We start from the raw sequence: 23079 nt of genomic DNA, 5'->3' as shown, positions 1-23079 counted from the left end.
CTTGGAACCCCTAGTATACTCTACCAACAGTAGTACATACTTAATTCTCACTCTATCAAAATCCCAGAGCCATCGTTTCCAACATATCCACATCTTTTTTCTGATCCAAACTTCAGCCAATCAGAATGCCCTACACCTAGCTGTTTATCCACTGAGGCCTCTAACTATATGATTTTCGGAACCGCTAGTTCCTATTACTCTCTTCTTTCATTTGGAAGCCTCATTTAAGTAGAGGCGGGCCGCATGTGAATCTATGAAAGAGACCAATGCTGAAGAATCTGAGTTTCAGATCAGTAACTTATTTCCTTCTCCAGCATAGGATCTTTCATAGATTCACATTATTGAATACCAGATTAACATAGCAGTTTAAAATTCACATTTGTTGAAGGTGGGAAATGAGGCTAACTTTATGCAAACAAATCCCTTAAATCTGCTTGTCCCATCTCTGCCTCCTTGCTCACTTGCAAGTACACACAATAATGCTTCACAAAGGCATGTGTTGTCTTCCAAGTTGCCACTATGCAAATATCTTCCAGTGATATTCCTGACTTTTAACGTCAGCGGCCTATTCATCAATGTATGGGCTGTAGCAATCCATGCCCCAATCCATCGTGCATTCGTCTGCGTGGACACGGCCTTTCCTCTCCTTCCCAAGCCATATGCAACAAATAAATGATCTGGTTCTCTGATATCTTTAGTAGCCTGTAAATAGAACTTCAGGCATCTTTTAAAGTCTTAATAATGCAATGCCCTTTCGCCTGCTGTTACTAGCTTAGCAAAACAAGTTGGCAATGTTATCATCTGTCTTAAGTGAAAAATGATTAGCACTTTCGGTCTACATTTGGGATTTGTCATTAGTGTTACTTTTTATTTATACATTTTAAATACTGTTCTTTCCTCCTTGTAGATTTTATGGCCAATAAAAAAGCAGTCTTCCACTTCAAATGCTTTAATGTTGTTCTGTGGATTGACTCAAATGGTGCCTTTATCAAACCTGCTAACACTGTGTTCAGTTCCCATTCTGGCGCCACTCTCTGTATGGGTGGAAATTCACTAATAGAACTCCCATACATTCCTTAATTATTCTTTGTAAATATAGAGAAATTCTATTAAGTTTCCTAAGAAATCTCCAAATTGCTGTTAGATGCACTTTCACTGGCCCACAAGACAATCCAAATTTTGTAAAACGTAATAAATATGGTAAAAACTCATGCGGCTCCATGCATATCGGACCAGTTCTTGCTCACGGGCCCAAAGCACAAACTAATGCCATTTCATACTATACATTTTGACTGACGACTGAGCCCTACAGTCCTCTAGTATATTCAAAATATCCAAAGTTCTGATGAGTCATGCCTTCAGGTGCAACGATTCTGAACTGTGGTGGAACACCTGTCCATGTCCATGTCAAGCAGCCTCGCATTCATCTCGAACTCCACTAGCCTGTTCACACACATCTTAATAGGTCCACATACCAATGTTAACATGGCCATGCTGGTGCTACAAGAATTGCTCTGCAACTCTCTCCTCATCTTGCACAATACCACTGCAATCAACGCTACTGGAGGAAATGCATAAACAAACTTTCCTCTCTAATCTATTGCGAATGCATTGTCTTGTGTTCCTGGGGAAGACCATCTGCTCGCAAACTTTTTGCATTTTTGCTCTGTGGCAAACATATCCCAGTCAGGATTTCCCCGTCTTTCAAAACACTTGTGCAATTGCTTTAAGTTTATCTGCCGCTCGTGAGGATCGACATGTTGTCAGCTTAAATGGTCTGCCTGTTTGTTGTGTACTCCTGGAACATGCTGTGCCATCAATTACATTTTGTTGGCAATGGCCCATTTCCAAATCTTCTGGCCTCTTTCGACAGAAACAATGACCTTGTGCCTCCTTGTTTCTGTATATAGTACATTGTTATTGTGTTGACTGTCCATCATCATCACATGACACTTCCTCACTATTCGCTGAAAGGCTTTTAACGTCAGCCGCACACACAGCCAAGAGCTCCAATATGTTTATGTATAATCCCTTTTCCATTTCTGACCAAACACCATTAACTACTTTGTTATCTATATGTGCTCCTCAACCTGTCATTGAAGCATCTATAGTCAGATATCTCTGTGATTTTTTTCATTTGTAGACTTTGTCCTATGAAAATATTCTCTCTTTTCTTCCACCAGTGAAACACTTCCTTTATTTTTTGAGTAATTTTGATAATATGATCCCAATATTCATTCTTCTGCTGCCCTTGCCTGGACAATTCTTTCTGAATTACTCTCATTCGAAGTCAGTAATAAGCTTTCAAAAAACACACGACAACATTGTCCCCTATATCGCCTTCATCAGTCTTACAGTTACCTTTTCCTTTTCCGTCAGGGTTGTCACCTGCTTTATCAGCTTTCTGCCTTTCTCATGTGAAGGGAATACCATCCCCTTCACTGTTCACATTTTTGCTCCTATAAACACCAAATGCTGACTTGGTTCTATAATAGACTGCTTCATATGTATTGAAAGTCCTAAATGTGAAAGCCCCTTTTGGGTCAACTTCGATATCTCTCTGTTCCGTCTTCATATATTGCCTTTATGAGCCAATCGCCTAGGAATGGATTTACCATACCCCTTTTTTCATCTTCCAAATGTTGCTACTGGTGCTGTACATTTTGCAAAGATGTGAGGAGCTGATCGCACTCAGATACCCTTTCTAAAGTGGTGCACTCGACATCCTTTAGGGTGTAGAGTATTTTCTAAATATTTTATGACTGGATTTTTTTAAATTTTAATTCAAAATACCAAGCCCTTTTAAGTGCCCAAAATGTAGCAGAAACATGGCAAAAAGAGACATGCACAAGAATTGTGTACTTTGTATGCCAATTCACATGATCCCAACAGATGTCGTCCCTGCAAGACCCGAGGGAGGGGGAGATATATATATATATATATATATATATATATATATATATATATATATATATATATATATATATATATATATATATATATATATATATATAGAGAGAGAGAGAGAGAGAGAGAGAGAGAGAGAGGGAGAGAGGGAGAGAGCGAGAGAACTATTCAGTACTCATGATTATCAATGGAGATCCCCTGAGAGGGAAGGAGCAGATTTATAGTTTGAACAGTCTCTGGATTTTATTTTAGGAATACAACAAAATACAATGAGAATCCCTCTAAATGCACACCATTCAACAAAGAAGGATGATACCTACTTGCGTTTAAAGTGTTCCCTTGACCAATGTCTGAGATAGGTGAGCTGAGATCTTCAACACAGGAGGGGACTGAAGCCAACATGCCTGAAAGAAATGGCGGAGATGAGGATTAGAAATGCTGCAAACAAATACTTCTCTATGAAAAAAATATTATATCTCTTAGAAGAAACATTGAATGGTGTGCTTGCTGAATCTATATGTTATCTTTGTATCAGGCCAGCATATCTACGTGACAGGTACATGCCTTGTGAATACCAGATGCTCCCTTAGTCCTTGTGGAGTATGCTCAGACATTCAATGCAATTAAGGAACACGTAGTGAAACAGTGAAATATTTGAAACAAACAGTAATCCATCTGGCAATGGTCACACATGCAGCAGGTCATGTTGTCTCCAGAAAGCAAAAATAGTTGATTGGTTGCCTGCATTACCGTTCTATTGAGATTCTAAAAAGTTGGGTGTAGAATACTGGGGCACCAATTTACTCATTCACATTGAGTTCTGACAGATTATTTGGGACACAGATGGAATGAACCCTTAGCAGCATCATGTCTTCTGTAACACATTATATGGTTCTGAAGTGTTAAAAGAGGGCAGCTTGCTTATGCACATGGCTGAGGTTATGGCCACTGGAGGAGGCAACCTTAGTATATGGTGAACACTTATTTAAGTGAAGAACCTTGAACTAAGCCAGACAACCCTTATGTTGAGTTTTGTGGTCTTAGACAACCATAGAAAGCTCTCTAAGTGGTAGTGTGGAGAGCAGCCTTCAGGCTTAGTCCAGACGGGGTGTTAAGCAGCGTGTTTTACCAGAAATAATCATGTAGTGTAGGTAAAATAAAAAATAACCACACATTGTAATTATAAAAATAGTTATATTTATCAAACACACTCACTAACACATTGGAATATCTCCTACCCAGAGATATCAACACAATACACATAATATTTCAAATGTAAAACAGGTAAGTTAGTACAAATACACAGTGGTCTCCAGAGGGAGACCAAACCATGTGCTAAAGAAGTGGAATGGAAACTGCGACCGAAGTCGTGACTTGGACCATAAGACTCAGAAGAGCTGGGGACACAAAGAGTGACCCAGGGTATGTACCCAGGAACCCCACAGAGGCTGTGTGCAGAGTGGAAACACAGCTGTGTATTCAATTCAAGTCAATGGGAAAGTCGCAGTTGCAGATTTTTAGAAGAAGGACCCTTCCCACTGGACCCTGAAAAAACCCAGTGGAAGATGGAAGGTTGGAGTTTCACCCCACCCGTGAATACCCCAGGAACCAGGATACCTATGTATTAAATGGCGGACAGCACCTACAAAGCCTTCGGAATCGACTCCTGGGTAGGGGGTGCCATGCCCATGCAGTGTACCCTCATACTTATACCTTAGCACCCTGCCTTCAGGATTGAACGGCCTTCCTTAGGGGTGACTTATAGGCTATCAGTGCAGTGTCCTCAGATATAAGGAAACTTATATCTGTCATAAGTGCTGCTGGCACCAACTTACACAGGCTGCAATAGTGGGCCTGCAGTTACATTTTGAGTGGTCTCTCATGAGAGGCATAATACATGCTGCAGCCCATGGGTGACCCCTGGTGTATCTATGCCCTGGGTACTTCAGTACCATATACTAGGGATTTACTAGGGTACACCGGTAGGCAATTGTGAAGGTACCAAATTACTTACCATAACAAACGTAGGGAGGAAGCACAGTCACTGGGGTCCTTATCAGCAGGATCCCAGTCAGAATAGTGAGTAAACAGAATAACACCAGCAACAAGTGGGGGTAACCATGAAAGCAGATCCCACTTTCCTAAAGGCTCTAAGAAAATATTCTTCCACAGGGAACTGTAGTATAATAGAAAGGTAAAGGAATGAAAGACTTATGCATCAGTATGCTTATGACTTGTTTTATCAGGTCGGAGAAAATAGGTCAACAGGCTTGTCATATGACTTTTTATGACCTCATGTAAGGGTTCACCTTTAGTCATTCTCTCTCCAGTCCTAACCTATCTCTGCGGGTGGCAAATAAACCCCGTTAGTTTTCAACATATAAACAGGGATGGAATTTGCTCATTCTCAACGCTGTGCCAAAGGTTTACCTGCTTTTATTGTAATTTGCTTCTTCAATGGTGATCAAAAAGAGGGGCAGAAAGAGAAGAGCCATTCTCTTCACGTGATATCCTTCATTTTTGTTTGGGGAAACAAGGACGAGCATTGCATTATTTCCACATTACATAGTATGAAGTAAAGAGAGGTGCAACATATTAAAGCCCTAATCTGTTTAGTACTACTTATTTATAACTGCAGCAAGAAATCCGGTAATATTTTGAATACGGATTCATAACCTTAAAATTATTCCAGATTGGAGGAATGGCATGGCATGGCTGCGAACGAAAATAACCGCACCGTTGTTGAGCTCCGCCGTAGTCAGAGCATAACCCCACAATCTGTCCATTAATCCAAGAGTTGTGCACTGAGCCTTCCCAAATAAATAGAATGTCATCATGAATCTGCTTCACTTTACCACATTCTCAAAAACCAGAGCAGAATCATTAAAGATATGGGTCTCCTCAAATTGTCCCACGTAAAGGCATGCCAGACTGGGGGCACAAGTGGACCCCATGCTGGTCCCCTTACGCTGGAGATAAATATCCTCTTTAAAGAGGAACATGTTGAGTTTCAGCACCAACTCAGTACATGCCAGAATGAAATCGGCATGGGCACCTCTGCGGTAAAGTGGAGCAGATTCATTGATGACATTCTATTTATTTGGGAAGGCACTACTGACCGTTTGGAGGAATGTTTGCAGTGGTTAAACCTTGGGGATGCTAACCTTAAATTTACATCAGAGTATAGCAATCAGAGTGTGAGTTTTTTAGATTTAAAAACCAAAGAGACGAGTGGGAAGTTAGAGGTTGAATTGTTCTCCAAACCCACAGACAAGAACACTCTGTTGCACTACTCAAGCTTTCACCCTAAAGCACAAAAGGACAACATCCCCTTTGGGCAGTTCCTCCGGTTGAGGAGGAACTGTTCCTCTCTTAATGATTTTTACAAACATTCTGAGCTTTTAAAATCAAAACTTAAGGATAGCGGCTACCCTAGGAAACACATCTCACATTCTTTTAAGCGCCCGTTTTCATAATTGGGAAAGTATGTTAACAGACAGAGCTATGAATAAACCAAGGTAGGATGAGAAACAAAAACTAGTATTGTAAGTCAATACTCCTGCTTGAGTAATAAAATTAAAAACATAAACTCTAACTGGAGCATTCTGAATGACACTGTTTCCCCGAGGTTAGACAGACCCCTTTTTGCTTTTAAGCGCAATAATAACCTGACGAGAGAACTAGTACACACGTACAGAGAGGGCCCAAAACTGTATCAACAAAAGGTGATGGGCACTCAAGCCATGGGTAACTAACTACAAGTGCAGCAACTGCAGCATGTGTGGTCAGTGTATAGAGAGGAAGGAGTTGACTTAATAAACGCACCTTGACCTCGAAAACATTAAATAATTGTAGAAGCAAGAACGTAGTGTATCTGCTCCTTTGCCCATGTAACCTGGGATACGTTGGTGAGACGTCCAGAGAAGTACGCACACGGCTAGGGGAGCATAAATCTGCCATTAAAAATCAGAAAGAAAGTGCCCCATTGGTCAATAACTTTTTGAAGGAAAGCCATACCCTTGTGGACTTCAGGTGGTTTATCATAGAAAAATAAAAGGCAATAAGAGATTAGGGGATCTGACACTAAAACGCAAGAACCGTGAACAATGGTATATTTCAATCTTAGATACCATTCGCACAGGTTTGAACACAAAGGAGGGCTGGATGAGATTAATTGAGTAAAAGTGGTGTTGAGATTAGGTTTGTGGACCAGTTATTGATGGGTTCTTGTGTACCCACTGTTGGTTGACACACGTGGTGTACCGGCAGCCGCAGGTGTCGGGGGCGGCGGTTACACTCTGTACCCACAACATAATTCACAGATAGGGGAGGATATCATAGGTAGCCACTGGATGTGATACTACTTTTCGTTAACTCGAGAATAAGGCATCCTTTAATCACATAGTTATTTTTAGGGAGAATTATGTAAGTATAACAATATGCCCTAATGAGCCCCTCTATGAATTTTAACTTGAGGCATTAACTGCATAGTTAATTTTAAGGTGAATTGTGCAAGTACATCGAACATACTTACTTTGAGGCACATTCAATTGTCTTAAATCAAAAAGATCTATTCATGAGGAAGAAAAATTAGCTCCTTATGAATTACAATGATAATCGTGTTTCATACACGATTTAAAGAATGGAGATACTGAATGTTGTTCACATCGCTTCATCTCGTTAGTTTACTGGCATTAGAGCGTGTTGTTAATTTCGAGATGGGTCCCACCAGCACTTCAAGGAAGCTATGACCCCTTTAATAGGAATGTGAAAAAGGAACGCGCACCAGTGACATAATAGATGCAGGTGAAAAAAATTCAATTTTACTTTCGATATAAAAGGGAGAGAGAAAAATGGCCCGTTAGTTGGTTCCAGCCATTAGATGAGACTCCAGGAGATGCCCGATAGACACGAGGTTATCAAATTTCACCATAACCAAAGGTCGGCATGACCGCAGCGATGTGACAACATTGCATTTAATTGATTCGGTACGCTGCGATTAGTTTTTATTATAAATGAACACTCTATGTTCAGAATAGCGGGAGCAGTGAAGAAACAGGGGAGATACAGGGGCGGAAGTTTGACGGCCCAATACTCTGTATATATTTCTAGTAGTACCCGATAACCCATTAGCAGGAAAGTTGTACAATGCACTGAAAGCAGTCGTGAAATGAGATGACGGTGTGGGGCTCTACCGGTAGGATTACATAGCAGGTCCTTTGAACGGGAGTTCCGCACTGCGGAGCAACATAGAAATGCAGTAGATGGAGGCGCGCGGTTGCATCGGTGCCCCATGTCTACACTTTTTTTTTTTTTTTAAAGCGTGTGTGCTTTTGTTTTTGCTTTTTCTGTGGGAATATAATACCACACCTACCCAAAGGGGTCATTAGCTAACAATAAATATTATATATAGGGTAACATATTGGTGAAATTTACTTATCAGCCATAAAATTAATAGATAGAGGGCAACATAGTGACATAATGCACTTATCAGATACTTATCGGACAAAAACGATGAGACTGCAATATAAAAGAGCAGTGGCACGATTATGGAACAGGATGATTTTAATACAGGCAATATTTTGATCATTTCAGGTGAATCTCGTGTGTCCTTGTTGTGGAATTCAATATCGGATATTGTATATCCAGTTCCTTTATTTGGATTGCCATTTGAAGGTCTGATCTCCAGCAATATATATGTGTATACACTAACTAACATAGGTCAGTCAGCAATCTGAGTGTTTGGAGGTTGCAATACTAAAAGGCCGTAGGTCCAACAGGGGCCCCCTTGAACATAATCTCATCTTTTTTCAATTAGGATCACATTCACCAATTGGGTGGAGAAACAGTGGATCTTAAACAGATCACATACATGTTTGCAAGATCACAGAAGGATTGGTCACAAAACCATCATCCCCTTTTCAAACACAGTTAGCGGTATGTAATTGATGTGAAAGATTGTCTATTTATATGATGGTTTAAACGAATGCAGATATGCACATAATTCAGGAATATGAGTTTAAGAATGCGTGAATCAAACTCGGTGACCAGATCTCTTTGTTCATGGAGCTGTTTGTTGGTTTATTTATTCCATGAGGAAAATTGGGGCTGTAAGAGAGTGCATGATCTATTTGAACCCACTTAGCAACTGTGTGGACACACTGATATTAGACCTCATGACTAGTATGATGTAGGTCGTGTATCTGTCTTTTAGATAGGTGTGTCATTTGTATATTCATATTGTACATTGTGCTCTATAAAATGGTTTCAGAATGCATGCGGGATGTCTAGTTTAAAAATTAAAAGTAGAATCAATGATGATGTATAAGAGATTGTATGCCAGAGTCTCCTCAGTTTTACAATGCATATTGTGGTCTATTAATGGCCTTCAGGACGTGGGAGGGGGTTCTTAATTACTTAATTGATAAATTGAAACAAAGTTTTTGTAGAATTTAATGTATATTTTTATTTCAACTAGGTGTATTTTAAACCTAAATTGTTGAACGAGAGACGAGTATTACACATGTCCTGAGGAAGGTGGTACATCAATAATTCATTACTACCGAAACGCGTCAACGCCTTTACTTTCACATTGGGTTACATCCAGGAACAGCATCACATCTAATATACCAAATGAGTGAATAAATTGATGGTATTTATATATGTGATTCCTGTTGGAAGTAACCTTTACTTGATGAATTTAAAGATTTCACAATGTTTTCTTTGTCTCTCATGATGTTTTTAATGTTCTGTATGTGTAAACTTATGCAGAGAATGACCCTGTAATTACTTTAAATAGTTTTTAATAAAAACTGACTGTTATTTGAGCTCTCTATCCTTGGGTAATATATAGTTGCTTTCTGGGTCCAGAGGTGTGGCTCTATTTGTGTGGATGCACCTGCATGGGTGAGATATTATTGTACATTGGGTGACGAGTGTGATTGATTGCATATTTGAGAGACTTTGAGACTGGGCTCACATAGTCGGTGTGCTAGAGTCTCTACACTTGTTGATCTATAGATATAGTAGAGTTGCGAAACAGGTATTTGTTTGGGGCATTTAAGAAGGCTACTAATTATGCTGCATGGTGTTTCCCTTGTCTGTTTTACCTCTTATATCTATGCAGCGCGGGGCCTCGTAGAACCTGAGCAAGGTCCAGGTGAGGTGAGGTCAAGTCCCCTACCATGAAGGATGAGCATGAGTAAATTATTATTTGACCTATAAAAGCTTTTGGTGGCACACATGTTTTAGGATAAGGACACAGTTCGCTGATAATTAATTTTTGTACATTTCCTTCCATAGAAATCTTACTTCTCAATTGACATGGAGGGTTAATGTCTCCGGTTGATACAGGTTGTATCGTATCCAACCGTTTACTTTTAATATATTTTCTCACTTTGGTGTTGGTGGTGACTCTTTAGTTTATAATCACCAAGTGCAACTATTGTAAGAACAGAGGCCCTGATGAAAGCCATGGGACGTAAAGCCCGGTAGGCAGAAACATGTTGGCCCATTACTAGACAGATATTTGTTGACTGTCTCTCTTGCACTGTTCTAGGTTTTTTAATTAGGAGGTGGTGTTCGGCCGTAGAATAAACTTTGTAACAGGAGGACACACCATCCTATTTTAAATTCACTATTCTGTTTCTGTTGCACTATTATTCACTTAACCATCAAAGATCAGCCATCATTGACTGTTCATTTGTGTTGGTGGACCAAATCCTTAACCAGCAACACATGGTGTGGCTTATAAGGTCCCAATGATCAGGGGACTAGCCTTGCTTACACCTGGGTTTGGCCAGATGATAGGACTGATCATCAAGTCAATTTGATGGAAACCCATTGCTACATGTTTTGGATTTTGAAAACCATATTTGATTGATTTTTGCTGTGTCTGAGTTTTCTATTAACATAGTGTCCACCTTCGTTTACAATAGGCTGTTTTCATGTGATTCAAACACTCCGAGATTTTGGTAAGTCGGATTGACAGCTCAGCTCTACGGCCTTTCCAACTCTCATACTAATTTTCTAGTATTGGGTGATTTTAACCTGTGGCCTTCTGGCCCACATGACTTGGCATTTCGAGAACTCTGCCAAGCTTGTAGCAATATTCAGCTTGCTCAATTGGTTTTATGTACCCACCCATGTTAAGGGGCACATACTAGATTTGGTGTTTGCTGAGAGGAATCTGGTGGTGGTGGAAAAGGTCGTGGACCAGGTTTGGACTGATCATTCACTGATTGTCATGTCCCTCACCATGCCTGTCCCGCTGATATCCAACAGACAGGGCGGCACGAAGCTGACTCGGCAATGGAATCGTCTCCTTAGGGAGCCGAGCCGACCTGCCCTGCTACCGGGAACTTTTTCAGTGGAGGAGAATGTGGACAAGAGTTACGCATCTCTTTGTCGTCACATCACATCTTCCCTGGATGAACTGACTCCTTTACGTAAAGTGAGAGACAGGCCTTGAGGCTTAAATGCCTGGTTTAGTGAAGATCTAGGGCAGTATAAACTTCGCTGCAAACAAGCAGAGCGCACATGGAGGAGGGGGTACGGGGAACAGGATAAGGCGGCATATAAAGTGGCCCTGCATGAATACAAGGCCCAGTTAAGAAGTGCGAAAGCTAAGTTCCTAGAAGACACTTTGGCGAAGGCCTCTAATAAATCACAGACTCTGTTCAGGCTTGTTAAGAATTTGTCTGATCCATCCTGCACAGCGTCAACAATACCGGCCTCGCAGGAACTGTGCGACTCTCTGGCCCTTGCATTCGAGGAGAAAATCAGGAATATCTTGACTGGACTTATTAGATCTGAACAGTCTATGTCGCCTACACTCCCCTTTTCGGAGTCTCCTGATAATTTGGGATCCGAGAGGGCAAATGGCGAGAATGATCTGCCTCAGCTGTCCTGTTTCCCAGTTCCCTCGTTGGAGGAATTTTGTATTCTGGCCAACGGCGTATCCTCAGGGTCGCCGCTTGATCCAATGCCTCATAAAATCTGGAAGGCTTTCCAAGACGAGCTATTTCCTCCATTGCATTCCATCTGCTGCCAATCATTGATTACTGCGACAGTCCCAGACAGCTGGAAGACGGCAATTGTAACACCTTTGCTGAAAAAGGCTTCTTTGGACCCTCTCTGCTCGGCCAATTATAGGCCGATTTCGCTTTTACCATTCGCGATAAAGATTCTCGAGAGATGGGTGACAAGGGCCTTATCCAACTTCCTGGAAACTAACTTCTGCCTGGATGCTGCTCAATTTGGCTTCAGGCCGGCTCACGGTACCGAGACTGCCTTGGTCACCGTGTTGGATGAGCTACGAACGCGGGTCGACAGAGGCAAGTCTGCATTTTTAGTGCTACTTGACATGTCGGCCGCGTTCGACACAGTAGACCATAAAGTACAACTGGGCCGTCTTCGGAGTGCGGGAGTGAGTGGTCTGGCTTTTGATTGGCTTACTTCTTATCTGGACAACAGGCAACAAGCCGTGGCATTACCACCTTTTTGATCAGCCATCCGGCAGGTGAATCAAGGAGTCCCCCAAGGATCGGCGATTAGCCCAATCCTATTTAATATATATCTCCGTCCCTTGGTAGCACTGATAAAATCATTCGGCATATCAGTCATCAATTATGCCGATGACACTCAGTTGCTTTTCTCCTTTGAGGGATCGGAGACAATTTCAAGGGACTCTTTTCACCGTTGCATGCTGGCAACAGCAGTATGGCTGCGAGCTAACTCATTGCAGTTCAATGGGTCGAAAACGGAGGTACTTTACTGCTCCTCGGATCGAATCTCTTGCACATTACCGGTTGATTTTTGGCCATCTTTTATCCCGGGCTCGGTGGAGGCTGCAGAATCAGCTCGCAATTTGGGAGTCCTGTTTGAACCCAATCTGCAGCTGGACGCTTCCGTAAACAGGACGGCAGCGACATGCATGGGCCTGCTTCGTGCACTTCGGAAAATGTTGCCACTTCTTCCTCGGGGTCCCAGAGCAGAGGTAGTGCGTAGTTCCATTCTCAGTAGGTTAGATTACTGTAACGCACTGCTTCTGGGAGCTCCGAAGATTCTGGTCCTTAAACTTCAAAGGATTCAGAATATGGCTGCTAAATTAGCCTTGTCACGTCCGCGTTCTTCCTCTTCATCGGCAGCCCTGGCCGACCTTCATTGGCTTCCAGTCCAGCAGAGAATTGCATTCAAGGCTTTGTGCCTTGTCTTTAGGGCCCTGCATGGACTGGGACCAATACCTCTTCAGAGTCTCTTTTCCTGGCATCAGGCCACCAGACCTCTGAGATCCTCATCGGCGTTCCTGGTTAGGGTCCCCAGGATACATACAGTGAGGATGGGCGGACGTGCCTTCAGCTTTACGGCTGCTAAGTTGTGGAACACTCTTCCTCTGACATTGAGGAGTAGCCTCGATTTACTCACTTTCAAAAGGGACTTAAAGACCCACTTGTTCCCAAGGGTAATGTAGCTTATTTAATAGATGGTTTGGATCGGTCTCAGCGCCAGGATGCCCTTTGGGTGACAGCTGCGCTTAATAAGCAATAAAATACATACATACATACATACATACATACATACATACATACATACATACATACAGCTAAGGAAAAAGGCTGTTAGACCCCCTGTGTTCTTGTGTTACATATGATTGCATATTTGGTCATAAATTAGTTTTGGTGTACGTCCAAGAGAAATCCCTTCTTTAAATGTACTAGTGGTACCCTGTCTCTTGACTGGTGGGGTCGCTCCCTGTTTTTCTTTACACCACATCCTCTCACAGACCTCCTTACCAACAAATACCCCTCTCGCATTCTTCATTGGAATGACAGCTGCAAGAACAGTTTCAGGACACTTAGAGATATCCTCTGTAATAGTCCTGTTTTTCATTGTCCAGACTGTCATAAAACCTTTGTGTTGCAAATAGATGCTTCCGTACAGGGCCTAGGAGCAGTTCTATTACAACCAGATGTGCATGTGATCTAAAGCCCCTTTTATATCTTAGCGGGAAACTGTATCCAAGAGAGGTCCACTATTGGACCATAGAGAAGGAATGCCCTGCAATATAAGCCCTCCTGTATTACCTTCTGGGGTGTTCCTACTTAGACCTCACAGACCATGCCCCTCTAACATGGTTAAAGGAACAAATGATGGACGGAATGTTGAACAATGCAAACATTTACCCCCAGTCACAGATCAGGGTTTAATCCGTTGTTCTTTTGCTCACCACACCACCCCAGTTCGGACCCAGCCAAATGCAAATCTGTCTTGACCCTGTTCCTCATGAGAACAGGCCAAGCCAGATCCTCCCTGGACCAGAATCAAGCATCCTGGAACCGGTTTGGGGGCATCAGCCCTCGTCAGCCAGGCTAGCTTGAATCCAGTGGCGCATTGAGCATGAGAAACATGTCTAGGGATACCATTCCCATTTAGGGTGACAAAAGCAAAAGGAACAAATGATGAACGGAATGCTGAACAATGCAAACATTCACCGTAAGTCACAAATCCATTGTTCTTTTGCTCACCACGCCACTCCAGTTTGAACACATGGTTGGCACAGAGTAAAGATTCTAATCCCTGTATACTCTGCTGGTTCCTGACTCTACCTACCACCGTTCACATTTCAGACACTCCACATACCAGGAAAGATACCTACCAGGACTGATTATTTATCCCAACTTTCTGTTACCGAATGGGCCCTACGGCCCTTCCGAGGAGAGCTATATGAGGATAAGCAGGATTCTGTATCAAAATCCAACATGACCAACGAATTGAGTCTTAATAGTGTGACCTTCCACTCATCTATGCTTTTGGAGGCGTAGTCAATGGAATTAACATCCCTCCATCCTGTTAAAACAAAATAAAAAGCACTGAAAAGCTTGTAGGGCGTGACAAGGGGATTTTGGAGAGAGCATTTCGAGTAGGCCGGAAGGGGAACGTGAAGAAGCAACAAGACCAGCAGAAGCAGCTGGCTTTGTAGGAGGCATAGGAGACACCAGAGAGAAATGCTAAGATGTAACCCAGAGAGAGCTAGGCAGCTGGTCCACAAAGGTGCTAGAGATGCTCGAGGGAGCGGAGAAATCAAGGAAGACATACGGTTCATCCTTGAGGGAGACGCAACGGAAAAAGCTGGAGCCCCAGAGCTCTGACATACTGCTCCCACACCAGCAGTCTAGGAAGTGGAGAAGACACCTGGGTACAACCGCCAAGACCCCAGGAGATGGATTGTGGCCAGAGGCAAGTGCTGGGGGCAGCAAGGGTGGGTGGGGTGTAGTCTTACCACACCATGCACCACTGGGAAATAGTGCACAAGGCATAATTGGTGAATGGTGGAAATACACACTTTTGGTGGTGGTAGCACCTATTGTATGGACTAAGTAGTCCAAGCAATCAGGTTATTTTGGGTTTCCTTTTGAGGGTATTCTGTCTCTGGCTGGTTGTATAGAGACTGAAAGGAGTTCCTACCTGACAGTGAAGATTCTGAGGCAAAGACAGCCCAAAAGCACCCCCTAAACCTGATATGAGACAGGCCTAGGCCGTTGTATTCATTTGTACATCCCCCAGACAGCTGTGCTAGTGTTATTAAAACGACAAAGAAAACAGAGGAAGTTGGCTGGACAGGACAATTAACACAAAAATATTTTACAGGCACGTACTCAATTTATACCACGTGGCCACTGGATTTATATTCCAAACACATTTATTTTTCTTTTTAACTGAAATTCCCAAACGTTTCAAAAACAAGGGCAAAAACAAGAAATCGTCAGAACAGTTGGTTCATGTATACAGTATCTACAAATATACAAATATACAAAAATACAGCATATACAACAACGAATCAAACGAAGCTGATGATGACACACCGAACAAATGAAAAACATACAGTGGAACAATTAAATTGCAGTTATGTACAGTGCATAATTAGTGCATAAACAAAGGAAAGACAACCAGTCCTTAGAACTCGAAAACCAGGGGACAGGCGGTATACAGATGGAAAGTGGTGCCTGCCTGTCTCCCAAAACCTGTGGCAGAGTGAGTCTATGGGGTTACACTGCTAGGGTCCTAAGTCAAGAGGTGATTATGTCCTAGCGGCACCCTTTGAAATTGCCACAGGGTGGAAGTGTCGACGCGTTTCGAACCTAGATGTTATAGGTTCTCTTCAGGACAGGGACTGGGGACGGTGATTCTGCAAGAGAATACGGAATTGGTGTCAAATAATAAATCATAATGCTGCAAAGGTCTCGTCTGGCTCCAAGAGAACAGAAGCTATATTACCTGCACAGGGGCATACTCAGCATGGTAACAAAGTGTGGTACCTCAAAACAGGAGTCAAGAGAGGGTGACATGGAGCTGCGTGGATATAAATCGTACCTGTGATAGGCGTGATCATGGACTGAAACCGTAATGCCCGCCGCGCGGTGCACACTCGTGGTGGTGGACAACTCACATATTGTAGCGCAGGTTTTGTTGGCTACATGCGTGACGACAAAAACAGAATTCCCAATGTCAGCATGGGTGCAGGATGTTGCGACCCAGATTACACGGCCAACAAGTGACCCAGAACACAAGAGAGGGAGTTCCTACCTGAGTTGAAGGTTGAATGACGTGAGCGCCGGGTCACTGAACCGAATTCAAGCCGGCAAGCGGTATCGGTTACACCGCGGCCCGCTGCAAAACAGATGGAAGCGTTTTTTTGTTCGTTTGACCCCCAGGACATGGGTTCGCTGCTAACAGAACCGCAAGTCACAACCAAAATACACGACCATGCTGAGTATTCCTTTGTATGTTTTTTCAGAATTGACTGTGCATTGAGATTTACCTACACTACGGCAGCCCTTGTGCCCCTGTGCAGGTAATATAGCTTCTGTTCTCTTGGAGCCAGACGAGACCTTTGCAGCATTATGATTTATTATTTGACACCAATTCCGTATTCTCTTGCAGAATCACCGTCCCCAGTCCCTGTCCTGAAGAGAACCTATAACATCTAGGTTCGAAACGCGTCGACACTTCCACCCTGTGGCAATTTCAAAGGGTGCCGCTAGGACATAATCACCTCTTGACTTAGGACCCTAGCAGTGTAACCCCATAGACTCACTCTGCCACAGGTTTTGGGAGACAGGCAGGCACCACTTTCCATCTGTATACCGCCTGTCCCCTGGTTTTCGAGTTCTAAGGACTTGTTGTCTTTCCTTTGTTTATGCACTAATTATGCACTGTACATAACTGCAATTTAATTGTTCCACTGTATGTTTTTCATTTGTTCGGTGTGTCATCATCAGCTTCGTTTGATTCGTTGTTGTATATGCTGTATTTTTGTATATTTGTATATTTGTAGATATTGTATACATGAACCAACTGTTCTGACGATTTCTTGTTTTTGCCCTTGTTTTTGAAACGTTTGGGAATTTCAGTTAAAAAGAAAAATAAATGTGTTTGGAATATAAATCCAGTGGCCACGTGGTATAAATTGACTACGTGCCTGTAGAATATTTTTGTGTTAATTGTCCTGTCCAGCCAACTTCCTCTGTTTTCTTTGTCGTTGAGATCCGGGCTGGGCAGATGTAGGATCCAAAACCTTCTCTGTTTCTCAGTGTTATTAAAACAGCATCATAGAAAATATCCTTTTTGGTCTTTTGATCCTTACTCTATGAGAAGGGCCCAGAGGAATAACTTCAGAGGTGCTGGAATCTTTGATAAATAACTGTAGGAGACTGGGGTATACAGCTTCAGAAGAGTTGCAAGATTCTGACTAATAGGCTATGGAGTGGTGTGAAAGACTGTGAGTAGGAGCCTGAAGAGAAATGTGAGAGACACTGCATATGCTGAGGTGCATGAGACTTGAGAATAACCTCTGACAAGATGGCAGAGACCACTATGGTAATATATGGAGAGATGAGGAGACAGGTGAATGAAAGTGAGATACATGAAAGAGCCAATGGAGAGTTGTGAAATACTCTGAACACACTTTCAAGGGGTGAAACCCTGATGAATAGCCGGATGAGACAGAAAAGAATACCGTATGAGAGGTGAAAGAGAATGAAGTCATTAGCCTATAGAGAGGTATAAGAGATTGAGAGGGACATGTAAAAAGGCTGGGATACAAAATGAGGAGATGCGATACTCTGATCAATACCCTAAGGAGGTATAGGAGAGACTATGAGGGATAACCTATGGAAAGGACAGAGAGAGGAGCACATGACTGGTCTATAACTGAAAGAGATGTAAAATAAATTGTAAGCCATTTTAGGTTAACACTCCTCACAGCCATTGGGATAAAAAATTAAATAAAACACACGTTCCACTAACTGTGGCGCGATGCGTCACCACAGGCCCAACAACAGGCAGGACGTCTGTTTACCGATATCTAAACTTGTTACGTAGGTATTCTAGTTTTAGATCACTTAAATTAGCCAGGTTTTGACCCCATAATATCGTTTGTCAAATATATTCCATATACTGACCTAAACACAGTACAGTTGACTAGTGGCCCTCAATCCTGAGACCGAGTATGGCAGACATATAATCCCATCAGACGTGTTTTCACTTACAGAGGCCGCGATATCGAGAGAGCTGCTGGTAGATCTGCTTCATGCGCTCGATGTTAAGCCGGCTGGCCTCCGCATGGTTGACAATGGGCTTGGGGTAGTCCACTCCAATGATGCACTTGGCCGCTTTCTGCACAGACTCTGGTGCGTTCCAGGGTTCATAAATGTATCTTGCAGGATATGCCTTCAGTTTTGGGAGGTATCGCCTGAACAGAACAGAAAGCTTTCACATTACACTTACTTAAACTCTTCGTTAAAATACTTATACTTTAATTACAGTCAAGCGAACAGTTTTTTGTTTTTGTAATGACTTCACAGCTAGAACATTGATAACTTTGTTTACTCTGATTTGTCTAGACTAGTAAGCTTCATTGGTCCCTTGTCCACATGGCGGACTGACTGTGTGACGGAATATTCTTTTTTGGGGGGATAACCAATTTTGTTGAATGTTTATACATGTAATATAGACATAATATAACTTGTTGCAGCAGCCCCAAGTCCCAGACATAAAATAATGGAACAACAGCAGAAAAATCTGTGACACAGCCTCAATTAATCATACACCGGGAGCCCCAACCTATAATATTCCAACTATTTGCTCCATATTTTAAAGTGTGTTTGTGTACAGCCCCTTGCCTCATAGATTGCCTGTTATTGTTTTGCGCACCAGGTCACCCCGTTTCACCAAGCGACCAGAGTGAGATTTGGGGGCTCTGCCACTTACGTTGTCCAAGGTGGCCATCTCCACAAGTCTTTTCTGCCCCCGCACCCTGAGTGTTCCCCCACATCCTCCAGGAACCCCAGTATAGCAGACTTAGGTGTCCGGTCTACTGGGTGCTCTAAGACTCAGAGGGTGCCCACGACACGGCTTCATTAATGTACTATCACAGACATTTCAAAACCATACGGAAGAAGTTGGCATCAGGCCAAACACATTGTGTACTGGTTGGGTTTTGCGATGTGGTCCACGTGCCATAGGCATCTGGCGGTAGATCGGTGGCATGAAGGTAGTGGAGCTGGATCAGCTGGAGTCAGGAGGATACGTAGTTAACTCTTGGGTTGCCATACCCACCTCACACCATTCGGCATCGTCAATGATCGACATTCAGCTTTTCTGTTTAAGTTGTCTTAGTGGCTCCAGGGCCTTGTGCACCAACGTGTGATGAATGTGAGATAGCCCCCACCCCCTACTGATCAAACCCATAAGTAGTTTAGCTTCGAGAGGGTTAAAATCTGGGAGATTTTCCAATTTTGAGAGCTACAATGCTAGGGCGTGACAGAGCTGAAGATACTGAGGGAAGTGGATCTGGGAGTGCTGAAAGGGGTTTTGTAGCTCTTGGAAGGAGCTCATGTGAAGGAACATTCTTGATAATAATGGTCACACAACTCCTCTTTCTGTAAAGTCCCATCACCTTTACTGACACTTAATAACAATGCACGCCATTATTTGATCGAGAGTTTTGTGAACAGTGTGTATAATGGTTTGGAAGATTATGTCTTTGGAACACTATATGTAGACTTTAGCAAGTCTACATAAATAAGTATTGGTGACAGTGAAGATTATTCACAGGCCTATGAATAGATGTATTTTACAGTATGTTTGCAACCATCACCTCATTGTGATTCAGACCTTATGCATGTTTACACAGGTGTAAGTTTACAGACGAACTGTCCATGAAAACTCTTGTACCGCTGGTTTCCTACCATTAGAAATACTATTCCAACTTAAGCTTCATAACTGGGTTTGGTGGTAACCTGCACAGAGTGTTGCCATACTGTCATACGTATTTTATTGGTACACAGCCGCACCAGTCACAGCAATAATTTACATTATAGTTCTCTGCTATGAACATAAACTCTTTGACATGGGGTAACACATCACTTCACAGTAATTGACACACATGCTATTACAACTTTCATACACACAAGTGAAATAACATAGCGAAGACGCATCACAGTGGGTAGGGCATTTCTACTCTCTGGCATTCCATAAATCAAGTGTTCTACAATTGATTTATGCACATGAAATTAGTAACCTGTAACTCTAGTTTGCCATCGAAGGTACAGTTCACATATACACATGATTGAATCATTCCCAGTCATCAGGCTGGGAATCCCCAAAAACTATAAATAGCAATAAACAGTTGGAGTGGCCTCAAGGAACAAGTTACTTACTTTCGTTAACAATATATCTGTAAGAGACATATATTAGTTATAGATTCCTTACCTTAGAATGACCCCCAGGCGTCAGACTGGATCCGTAGAATTTTTCTTCAGCAATACCCCTGCGCGTCGGTAGGTGGCGCCGGTCGACTCCACATTCGTCGTTGGCATAGTGTTTGTCGGAATAACATTGCAGTATCTATTTAGATGCCACCCCTGCACGATGACATCAGTTCTTTACACAACATTCCACACCAGAAGCGCAGAGCCATGCAAGAAACTGACCACTGGTGCACAAAACTAGGGCCCTGAAAGGGAGTCCCTTGCTCTAGAAGTCAGTTTGAAGAACGGGGAGGATGGGTGGGGCGGTGAGGAATCTATAACTAATATGTCTCTTACAGATATATCGTTACCGAAGGTAAGTAACTTGTTCATCTGAAAGAGACTGTTAGTTATACATTCCTTACCTTGGAATAGATACCACAGCAGTACCAACCGCAGAGGTGGGTCTGCAAACCAAGTTCACACCAGAAAATCCTGGAGAACTGAACGGCCAGAGAAGCGGTCTCACGGGACTTGGCTATCCAGGCAGTAATGTTTATTGAGCATGTGCAATGATACCCGCGAGGCTGCCTGGCAGATGTCACTTCAGGGGGCTCCACGTCCCAAAGTTGTAGTGGCTGCCATGCCCTGGTCGAATGGGCGCACAACCCTACTGGAGGCTCCTTTTTCGCCAAAGAATAACAGATTTTAATGCAAAGAATGACCGACCTTTCTTGGTCCCCACATAGCCAACAAAGAGCTGATCATCCACCCGTAATTGTTTTGTGCTATCCAGATAAAACGATAGCGCAAGTTTTGGATCCAGACGGTGGAGCCTCTGCTCCTCTTTAGCAGGATGCAGGCGAGAAGAAGGTGGGCAAAGTGATGATCTGTCCTATGTGGAAAGAGGTAACCACTTTGCAAAGAAAAGAAGGTCTAGTTTGAAGGACAACCTTGTCCGGAGGAACTGCAAGCAAAAGAGGTTTAGAAAAAGAGCCTGAAGCTCACTCACTCACTCACTCTGCGAGCAGAGGTGATGGCAACCAGATAAGCAGTCTTTAAGGTCAACAGTCTGAGAGGACAATTATGTAGTGGCTCGAAAGGAGCACACATAAGGTAAGTTATGACAAGTTTCAAGTCTCAATCTGGCATTACGAAAGGAATAGGAGGAAAGAGGTAAATAATGCCCCTAAGAAATCTATTTACAATAGGGGACTTGAAAAGAAAAGGCTGATCGGGAAGGCGAAGAAAGGCCGAAATGGCCGAAAGGTAGACTTTATGGGTACCCAGAGCAGAGCCCTGCTGGGCCAAAGAAAGAATGAAGAGGAGAACATGTGAAAGAAGGGCAGAAAGGGGATCCACAGCCTTTGCTGTGCACCATGCCACATATTTGTTCCATCTACAGGCGTATACCGTTATGTGGGGGGACGCCTGCCTGCCAAGATGACATTACAGACTTCGGGAGGAAGTTCAAAAGCTGTCAACTTTTGCCACCCAATCTCCACGCAAGGAGGTGGAGACTGGACATGTTCGGGTGCAGGACCTTCTCCTGCAGATGCAACAGAAGATCCTCCTGAAGAGGCAGTCTGATCGGAGGATCGATGGCCATGTTCAAGAGCTCGGGATACCATACTCTCCGTGACCAGTTCGGAGCCAGGAGGATGATTTTGGCCTGGTCACGCTTGATCTTCTATAGCCCTCTGGGTAGAAGTGGTATAGGCGGGAAAACGTATACAAGACCTCAATTCCACGCGCGACAAAAAGCATCCCGAAGAAGTGCCGCCTTGGAAATCCCATTGCGCAGAACTGCTGACATAGCGCGTCCTCTTCCGTGGCGATCAGATCTAACCAAGGCTCTCCCCACTGCTGGAAGAGACCTTGCACCACCTCCGAGTGAAGACGCCATTCGTGATCCATCATGCACTGGCGGCTGACTTCGTCCGCCCTGGGGTTCAGGGAACCTGCCAGGTGTTGAACCATGCCCTGATTTTCAAGCCACATCCAGAGGCGGAGAGTCTCTTGACATAGGGTCCACAACCCCACCCCACCCTGTTTGTCGCAGTACCATGTGAATACATGCACTACTCGTCCTTTGCAGAAGGAAGGAATGCTTTCAGTGCAAGACTGATCACACAGGGCTCCAGAAGGTTGATGTGGAGCCTGGACTCCGCCGGAGACCAGAGGCTCTTATCGATGCCTCTCCCATGTGGCTGCCCCATCCCAGAAGTGATGCATCTGTCACCACGATGAAGTGCGGTTGAGGAAAGGAGAGGGATCTGCCGTTAACCCAATCGTGGTTTGTTAACCACCACTGCGATTGGTTTGCAGTGCCCTCCGAGATCTGGACGACATCGTAAAGATTCCCCTGATGCCTCACCCCCTAGAACTTCAGGTCCCACTGCAGAGTCCGTGTATCGTACCT

General features: G+C 43.3%; 1 protein-coding gene across 1 annotated transcript in view; it reads right to left on the bottom strand.

Annotated features, from left to right (window-relative positions):
• Positions 1–23079, bottom strand: part of CRY2 (cryptochrome circadian regulator 2) — a 305570-nt gene that overhangs the window by 14613 nt on the left and 267878 nt on the right. Inside the window, exons 9-10 of the mRNA XM_078684383.1 lie at positions 18456–18658; positions 3228–3311 (exon numbers count right to left, since the gene is read on the bottom strand). Of these exons, the coding sequence (XP_078540509.1) occupies positions 3228–3311; positions 18456–18658 (287 nt within the window). The remainder of the gene's footprint in view (positions 1–3227; positions 3312–18455; positions 18659–23079) is intronic.

This window comes from Lissotriton helveticus, chromosome 3_2, assembly GCF_964261635.1.
Source record: "Lissotriton helveticus chromosome 3_2, aLisHel1.1, whole genome shotgun sequence".
In the NCBI taxonomy this organism is placed as follows: Eukaryota; Metazoa; Chordata; class Amphibia; order Caudata; family Salamandridae; genus Lissotriton; species Lissotriton helveticus.
The sequence above is the reverse complement of the archived record's forward strand: the minus strand, read 5'-3'. Positions and strand labels throughout refer to the sequence as shown.